Source organism: Sprattus sprattus (genome assembly GCF_963457725.1).
Source record: "Sprattus sprattus genome assembly, chromosome: 1".
NCBI lineage: Eukaryota > Metazoa > Chordata > Actinopteri > Clupeiformes > Clupeidae > Sprattus > Sprattus sprattus.
In genome coordinates, this window is record NC_137920.1 from 42,912,980 (window position 1) to 42,922,789 (window position 9,810).

At 44.1% G+C, this 9,810-nt stretch overlaps 1 protein-coding gene across 2 annotated transcripts in view; it reads right to left on the bottom strand.

The window, feature by feature from the left end:
* Nucleotides 1–9,810, bottom strand: part of zbtb20 (zinc finger and BTB domain containing 20) — an 85,046-nt gene that overhangs the window by 9,048 nt on the left and 66,188 nt on the right. For both annotated transcript variants that reach the window (XM_080836906.1, XM_080836907.1), the window contains one exon: nt 6,794–7,019. In XM_080836906.1, coding sequence (XP_080693032.1) covers nt 6,794–6,967 — 174 coding nt within the window. In that variant the 5' untranslated portion in view covers nt 6,968–7,019. The remainder of the gene's footprint in view (nt 1–6,793; nt 7,020–9,810) is intronic.

Sequence of the window (9,810 nt, forward strand, 5' to 3'; positions counted from 1 at the left end):
AAGTGTTCAAAGCATGCATGTAGGTGTGCTTGTGTGTGGATGCATGTACGTAAGGGAGTGTGTGTGTGTGTGTTTATGTGTCTGTGTGTACTGTATGTGCATGTGCCTGTGTGTGCATCTGTGTATGTACATGTGCATGCATGCGTATATGTCTACTATGTGTGTAGGTATGTGTGCATACGAATGTCTACTGTGTATGTGTGTGCATCTGTTACAGTTTTGACCATGCAATATGGTGCAGTTTTGACCATGTCAGCCAGAGATACCTGCAATTACATCACCTCATGTTTGCTTTTTCATTTTTAACTAGGTGGCGCTATACATAAAATGAGTGGTTATGGGATGGGTTGACATGGCCCCTAAAGACAAACATACAAAAAACATGTCCACCTAAGCCCTACAGATCTCGGGATATTCAAAGAAAACTGTGTCAGGCCACCTAAAGGCCAGTTGGTGTACAGCCACATAAAAAAACAAATATTGTATGGCCCCCCAAGGACGGAATTGCACGAAACTTGGCATACATTCAGAGGATCTCAAAATGATCCACCACTTTGAATTTCGTGCACTTTCGACAATATATGCATAAGTTATAAGTGACTGGACTTGTAAAGAGTGCATAGTTTGAGGGTCTGCCACGCCCACACCCTTCAAACTTTGTAAAAGATTCTCATAACTTTTAATTCCCCGTTACTGCAGAGTAACCTGACCACGTTTGAAGGCATTACCATTAAATCTGTAGGAGGACTTCAATCACATGCGAGGTGTGGAAACCAAGTGAAGTTTCCAACCACCAACGGGTGGCGCTATAGGTGATATCAGTCAGGCATATGTACGTGTTCGGGCCAGATCCAGCAACCACCCTAAGACATTTTCTCTGGATCAAACAATGTACACAAGACTTACAGTCCCGCTCAGCAGTATTGGCACCCCTAGTGAATATGAGCAAACAGGGTATGAAATATGTCTGTGCTGTTTATCCTCTTGGTGTTTCACTCAAAATATTCACAAAAATCTTACAATAATTTAACTTCAATGTAAAGGTAAGAGAAAACAACGGTTGAGATTAAATAAATATTTTTTACAAAATCATGTGTACCACTATTATTGGCACCCCTAGAAAAATCTTATAATTGAAATCTGACTGAAGTATATTTCCAGTCATGTTTTACATTTTTAAGTTCACCTGTTTAATGATGAACTCTTAAGAGGTTAACCATGACTTCCTGTTCCACTGATGTACAAATATGAGATGACACAGGCCAAATTCCATTAGTCATTCATCACAATGGGAAAGACCCAAGAACACAGTGACGATGTGCAATAAAAAGTTGTTGAGCTGCACAAATCAAGAAATGGACACAAGAAAATCTCGTACCAGTTGAAAATACCCATTTCCACTATCATGGAAATAATAAAGAAGTTTAAAGTGTCAGGTGATGTTAAGAATCAGCCTGAAAGACGACGTGTGTGTACATTGACCCCACGCACCGTGAGGAGGATGGTTCAACTGGCAAAATAATCTCCAAGGATCACAGCTGGAGAATTGCAGACATTAGTTGAGTCTTGGAGTTAGAAAGTCTCCTAAACTACCATCAGACGCCACCTACATCACCACAGGTTGTTTTGAAGGGTTGCCAGAAAAAAAGCCTCTGCTGTCAATCAACAACAAACTAGAGTGCCTACCGTTTGCCAAATGGAAGTCAGACTTTCAATGGGACTGAGTTAAATGGTCAGATGAGACCAAAATAAAGCTCTTTGGCAAAAACAACAAAGGTGGGTTTGGCGTAGACAGAAAGATAGCCATACAGAAAAGCACCCCATACCTACTGTGAAGTATGGTGGCCGATCTTTGATGTTGTGGGGCTGTTTTTCTTCCAAAGGCCCTGGACATCTTGTTAGGATACATGGTATCATGGACTCGATCAAATACCAGCAGATATTAAATGAAAACCAAACAGCCCCCTCTAGTAAGCTTAAAATGGGCCATGGTTGGACCTTCCACCAGGACAATGATCCGAAGCATACCTCAAAATCAACACAAAAATGGTTCACTGGCCGCAGAATAAAGGTTTTGCCATGGCCATCACAGTCCCCCGACCTAAACCCCAAAGAAAATCTGTGGGATGAGCTGAAGCCGAGTCTACAAGCGTTGACCTCAGAATCTGAAGGATCTGGAGAGATACTGTATGTAAGAATGGTGTCAGATCCCGTGCCATGTGTTCACCAACCTTATCAGGCATTATAGGAGAAGACTCAGAGCTGTTATCTTGGCAAAGGGAGGCTGCACAAAACATTTAATTAAGGGGTGCCAATACCTGTGCACACATGTTTTGAAGAATAATATTTATTTAATGTAAAAAAAACCTTTTTCTCTCAATTATTTTACCTCAATGAAAAGGTAAGATTTTTATGAATATTTTGAGTGGAAGACCAAGAGGATAAACAGCAAAGACATATTTTTTCATAGCCTGTTTGCTCATATTCACTAGGGGTGCCAATACTGCTGAGCGGGACTGTATAAGAGACTTTGTGTTTTGTGGCAAGCCCTAACAAGTTGGCAAAGTTTGAGGGTCTGCCACGCCCACACCTTCCGACTAATGAGAAAATCTTATATAACTTTTAGTTGCCCATGGCTGAAGAGTAGCCTGACCACATTTCAAGGCGTTACCATTAAATCTGTCTGATGCGAGGTGTGCAAACGCCGTCAAAACGCATCTTCCACTCAAAATGGCCGACTTGTGGACCTGCCACCATGGCGTCAAGAGACTTTTTGGTGTGTCCAAGCATGATGAAGACGTGTACGGAATTCCGTCAAGCTACGCCAAAATAACCCCAATGCGCAGGGTTTTTTGCAATGTTCTAGGGGGCGCTACAGAGCCATTTTGCTCCATCCATGGACAAAAACTCTACCGAAGATGGACGGTTACAGGCTTGATGTCCCTGGCAAATTTGGTAATTTTTCGATCACTTTGACATATATGCGATTAAAACACCTAATTTTTGCTTTTAAATTTTTAACTAGGTGGCGCTATACATGTAATGACTAGTTATGTTTGGCCCTCCTAGGCCCTACGGTTCTCGGGATATTCGGAGAAAACTGTGTCGCGCCACCTACAGGCCAGTTGGTGTATAACCATATAAATCAATTTATTGCATGCCCCCCCGTGAACGGAATTCCATGAAACTTAACTTGCAATCAGAAGGTGTCATAATGATCCCACACCTCCGATTTCGTGCAGTTCTGACCTTGTCAACTTACAATTAACATTTTTTACAACACTCCATTTTTGCTTTTTTCATTTGTAACCAGGTGGCGCTATACATGAAATAAGTGGTAGTGGAATGATTGACGTGGCCTCTTAAGACCAACATACAAAAAAAATGTGGTCCTCATAGGCCCTACGGTTTTCGACTTATTCACAGAAAACTGAATCACCCCACCCTCTTTAAAAGGGGTCCAGTCCGACGGGGGTGCAACGGATCAAAACAATGGTTCCACGCTAAACTAGTGGGGCTACATGCCCACCAAATTCCGTGCACCCCGGTCTTTCAGTGTCCCGCTGTCGCGCGGCGGTCATAATAATACATTTTTGACTCTGAAGGCAAACATGCTCATATTTCTGCAAAAGAATTACTGAAGTGTGAAGCTGTAGTGTGTGTACAGAGTGTGTTTTGTATTTATTTATATTTATTTAAGTTTACTGTAAACAGTTGTTAAAAGTTAATATATTGTTCATAGTTTGAAGTTAAAAGGTTTGAGGCCAAGTGTTTTGTACTTATTTTTATTCATAGTATACCTTAAACAGTTAATATATTGTTACATTTGAAGAAAACTATTCGCCTTGGCAAAAAATAAGCCTTTAATGTCGTCAATCGTCGTTTTGTGCTATTTAAAGAAAAAAAGTATCGGTTCTGGCACCGTTTAGGCACCGGTATCGTTTTAAAAGTATCGGTTAAGCACCGGTATCGGAAAAAACCCAAACGATACCCATCCCTACTCTTTAGCCATGGGCGACTAAAAGTTATATACGATTTTCTCATTAGTCGGAAGGTGTGGGCGTGGCAGACCCTCAAACTTTGACAACTTGCCAGTGCTTGCCACTAAACACAAAGGGCCTGATTTACTAACAGGATTGCGCCCATTTCTGGCGTAAAATAGCGGTAAACATAAAACGGTATTTACTAAGGGCGCATTTGAGTAGAGTCGCATATTAACGCTTTGAGGGTGTGTACCTGCCAACAGGTGGGATGGCACAGAGACATGGGTGGTAACGTAGGCGTGAAGCGCACTTTAATGGGAGGAGTGCGCCTAATGATGTATTGCGTGGTATTTACTAAACTGCCTGGCGACCGCACGTCTCTGATTTGCGCGCTAATTCTCCGCCTCATAAAAGCACATCTTAACCAGGAAGCGCATTTCCATTGAGTCTGAAAACGTTGATATGGTAGCAGTGATAAGAGCAAGGCAAAGAAAGAAGACAGAGACAGTGCACAGAAATTATTTTCAACTCGTATAACACATTTTCAGTTAAGCGAACCACAAATCATTAGACGGTACAGGTTAACTAGCCACGCAATACTTCAATTACTGAACCAGATCAGAGACGACATTGAAGCCTCCAACCGGAGATCATATTCCATTCAATCAGTTGGTAAACTCTGGACAACATTGCAAATATTGGCATCGGATCATTTCAAACAGTTATAGCATCAGCAGTTGGTATATCTCAGCCTTCACTCAGCCAAATATTCACCCAGGTACTTGACGCATTCCACGGCGCACTGGTCAATATACATTTCCCCACTATACGATAGCTGAAATTAAACTTTCCGAACGTAATTGGAGCCATTCATCGCACCCACATGCAAACAGTCCCATCTTCAATCCACGAACACGTTTAACGAAACAGAAAGCACACATATTCAATGAATGTCCAGGTCATGACCATTACTTACAGGTCATGACCATTACTTACGTGGTAGTGGTCTGTCCATGACAGTTTTATCTTCCGGAATAGTGCCATCTATCCATGATTGAGCAACGGTGATTTTGGAGAGGCCTGGCTACTTGGTAAATGTATTTGTTTCAGTGGGGATATATTGTAGTGAACCCATGTCCCTTGTAGAACGTATTAATCTCTCCATGTACACATCTATATTGTTATAAAAGACAGTTTATGCATTAATGCCACCAATAGCATATTATTTACAATCGTGTTCTTTTAAACATCTCGCTGTAGGTGATGGCGGGCAAAACAACAATATAACCCATTGAATCAGGTTCAGTGATTGAGCAAACTTGCAGGCAATTTCTCCAGTCTTTTAATGGTGCGCTAAATAATGATTGCCCAGCGCTGATCTGGCTTGATAAATATCACGGAAAATGCGGGGAAACACCGTGCGTTAACGTGCGCCTGGCAAAGGCACAGATTAAGCTGCGTTCGCAAATCATTGTTAGTAAATCAGGGCGGAGTAAGCACACAGTGCCCAGCGCAGATGTGGTTTGATAAATACCACGGAAAATGCGAAAAACACAGTGCGTTAATGTGCGAACGCAGATTAAGCAGCGGTCGCATGATAGTAAATCAGGCCCAAAGTCTCTTATAACTCTTGCGTACATTGTTTGATCCAGAGAAAATGTCTCTGGATCCGGCCCGAACGCGTACATATGCCTGACTGATATCACCTATAGCGCCACCTGTTGGTGGTTGGAAACTTCACTTTGTTTCCACACCTCCCATGTGATTGAACCAATTCACACACACAAAACACATAAAAACACACAAACACACTGACAACCATGACTCATTCTGTGCCAAAACCTACTGAACAGTTCGGCGGTGATATTTTGTAACGCCTTGCGTTACGTCTAGTTTTGTTTGCATTTATTTAAACCCACTGGTTTCGTGAATGTGTACTGCCCCTTTAAGAGTTTAGGTTTAGGGTTGCAGGCATTTCCGTTTAGTCTTCAGTCTGTGATTTCTGATCTGCCTTTGCCTCTTGCCTTCTCTCCCCCCTTTACACGCAATTTTGTTGTTGCATTGGCTGCATGACGCGTTGTTTGAAACCTTTTGTGCGAAATACAGCCACACTTTTGATCGTTTACCTTTCGGCATTTTCTCTGTTATATTGATGGCTAGCTCTGTTTGTGCTTGCTCTGTGCAAGGCTGCCTGATCTTCGCTGTCATTAGACTGTTGCAATACAATCACCATTACATTGCGACACAGGCCAGAGTTTACATTGGGAGATGGAGCAGTTTTATATGTGCCCCACGAAATATGCTAGCAACCCAAAAAAGTATACAGATCGTACTCAGGAAGATCTACGCCAGTAACGTTACTGCTCGTTAGCTATCGCTAGTTTTGTACTGTTTTGGAACCAGCCTCCGTGTTTGATGGTGCCGCCAGAAATAATTCCTGTTTATAAGACAACATTTTACGGAAGTTTTGTTCATTTAGCTGCATGATTTGTGGCTGTATTAATAAAAAATAAAAAATCGGCTCAGGCACCGAATGGAAGCACCGAAATCTGTGTTGCATTTCGGTCCGGGTAGGTACCGGTTGTATGGAACCCGTGCCATATTGGTACCGGTTCTCGGTACCCAACCCTAGTTATAACCCACCTGTGTGTGTGTGTATGTGTGTGTGTTAAAACCCACCTGTGTGTGTGTGCGTGTGCCCTTGTACGTGTGCCCATGTGCATGTGTGTGTGCGTGCGTGTGCTTGTGTGTGCCTCTGTGTGTACATGTGCATGTGCGTTTGTGTGTGTGTGTGTGTGATGATGACCCACCTGGAAGAAGGGGCTGCCGGCGGCCAGCACACAGCGGTGTGCGCGGAGCATGCTGCCATGAATGCGCACGGTGACGTCGCAGAAGTGACCGCGCTGGCGCTGCTCGTTGAGGGTTTCCAGCACCGACGAGCTGAAGTTGTGCAGGTTGACGCTGTGCACGCGCTCACCGCTCATCACTCGAGGAGGACCAGAGGAGGAGAGAGAGAGGAGAGGAGGTGTGGACGACCTGAGGAGGGGAGACACACAAACATCACACGTTAATCACCGCTCATCACTCGAGGAGGACCAGAGGAGGAGAGAGAGAGGAGAGGAGGTGTGGACGACCTGAGGAGGAGACACACAGAAACATCACACGTTAATGTTACAGCAGGAACATGACACACTCAGGGGGATCTATGAGCACACATGGGTATAAGTTAGGCTGTCTACTTAGGGTGTCTACTTAGGGAGGACTCACACATGGGTATAGGGTTAGGGTGTCTACTTAGGGTGTCTACTTAGGGAGGACTCACACAGGGTTAGGGTGTCTACTTAGGGAGGACTCACACATGGTTAGGGTGTCTACTTAGGGAGGACTCACACATGGGTTAGGGTGTCTACTTAGGGTGTCTACTTAGGGAGGACTCACATATGGGGATAGGTTAGGGTGTCTACTTAGGGAGCGGGTCCTTGTCACAGAGTCCACCATATTGCAACGCCATGTTTCTACAGAATCCCAGAAGGGACAAACCTAGAGAGGCCCTTTCACCTTGTTATGGGGTTTGACCCTAACTCTAACCCACTGACAGATTCAGCTGGCTGCAATTCAGCAACCCCACCTCTAAATCCTACACACTGCAGCTTTAAAGACCCCACCTCTAAATCCTACACACTGCAGCTTTAAAGACCCCACCTCTAAATCCTACACACTGCATTTTTAAAGACCCCACCTCTAAATCCTACACACTGCAGCTTTAAAGACCCCACCTGCACTGCTCTCCTGACTGATAACATCCACTGGTTAACTGACTGTTTACACACTGAATGACAGGAAGAGAACGAACCAGGGGAGAGAGAGAGAGACAGAGAGAGAGACAGAGAGAGACAGAGAGAGAGAGAGGTAGAGAGACAGAGAGAGACAGAGAGAGAGAGAGGTAGAGAGACAGAGAGAGACAGAGAGAGATAGCGAGAGACAGAGAGGGAGACAGAGAGAGACAGAGACAGAGAGAGACAGAGAGAGATGTCAATAAAGCTTATTTAATTGAATTGAATTGAGAGAGAGAGAGAGAGACAGAGACAGAGAGAACACAGAGAGACAGAGAGACAGAGAGAGAGAGACAGACACAGAGACAGATAGATAGATACTTTATTAATCCCGAGGGAAATTCATGGTTGGGGGGAGGAATTACAGCACAACATTGGGGAGGGGAGGAGAGAAAAGAAAGACAATACGCAGACTATGCTCCAAGAGGAGTACAGTGTGGAGACAGTAAAAAACACACCTCAGTCAGCACATAAGCACATACAACTCACAAACAATACATACATGAATACAAAACACCAGAGCTACATGAGTAGGCTGCCACTTGCGTTGGCGCTAAGGATAGCGAGGAGTCTCATGACATGTACCAGGACATGACACACACAACGCAGTTGAAGGCGTGGGATGGGGGGTCAGGAGGGTGAAATGCATGTTGATGAGTGGTATGTATGTGTGTGTGTAGGCCTGGGTTGTTGCCCTGCTGGGACAGAGAGAGAGACAGAGATACAGAAAGAGAGAGAGAGAGCTACAGAGACAGTATGTCAGATTCTCACTTGTTTGATGGTTATTCCAGGTCACGATTGTGGTTTGCATTTGTGTGTGTGTGTGTGGTTTGGTAAGCATGTGTGTGTGTGTGTGTGTGTGTGTGTGTGTGTGTGTGTGTGTGTGTGGTAAGCAATTGTGAGTGTGGGGAAATATTGAAATATTTGACATAAGAGCTGAAGGTCTTTGAATAAGCTGCTAAAAGATCATTTGGCTTTTAAATCCGTCCGGTGATGACCTCGTCAGTGAACCGCCATCTTTCCAGTATTGTGATGAAGGAAGCAGGACAGCGGCACCTGTCCCTGTCAATAGTGCCACATATGATAGTATTACCCCTGATGCTAACACTAGCTGTAGCAGTAGTGCAAAAAGATACATTTACATACAAAACACGGCTGTCAGCAGTGTTTGGCCCGGCATCTTTGTTTAAAATTTCCAGTTGGCCGGAGGAAGCTGGCGCACAAGTTTATGAGTAAAAGGCTCGCACATTTGCATCCGTCAGTGTTTCATTTGAGACAACACTAATCAGTGACAGAACGCACTACAGATGTAAGTGCTTAGAGTGCATTACGCACTGTATTGCAGTGTTCTTCGTAAAGTGCGCGGTAATAGACACAGCTTAGCTGTCATTAGTGCCCTGTAGGTGGAGTCCAACCAAAGACTTCATTACCCACAATTCCCTTATCACCTAAACTCTGTAATCTGCATTTCATGAGACAGCATTGGCTGCAAACAAGGTGTTAAAATCGTGACGTACTTTTGCCTATAAACTGCGTTAAACATACATTCTATCTCTTTGCGCACTCTTTCTACTCTGGCGTTGGCCAGCTCACATCTCTCTATCTCCTGGCGTCGGCCAAGGAGCATAAGTACTTCCACCGTCATCTGGTGAAGGCCTACTCTCTTTGTTCTCAACGGAAGAAAACAAAGACTCTCTCTAAGATTTGCCGTTAGCCAAACACTGCCCGCTAACTGAGACAAAGTAAGTTTAGCAAAGCAGCTAACAATAAGACCTGCCAGCTAATACTGCAACGGGAACGAAACACTACAGAATTCACGATCCTGCAACATTCCGGGCGTAACTGCAGTGAAACAAAGACATCACGGCAAGGACAATTCTCCACCTACGGACTTCTTCTCTGCCTCAGGAACATCGGATGCGCCAACACTTTTCCAAAGGACTGGTAACATCGACTGGGCAGCTAGCTATCGTTTAGTTATTCACAACCTGGCT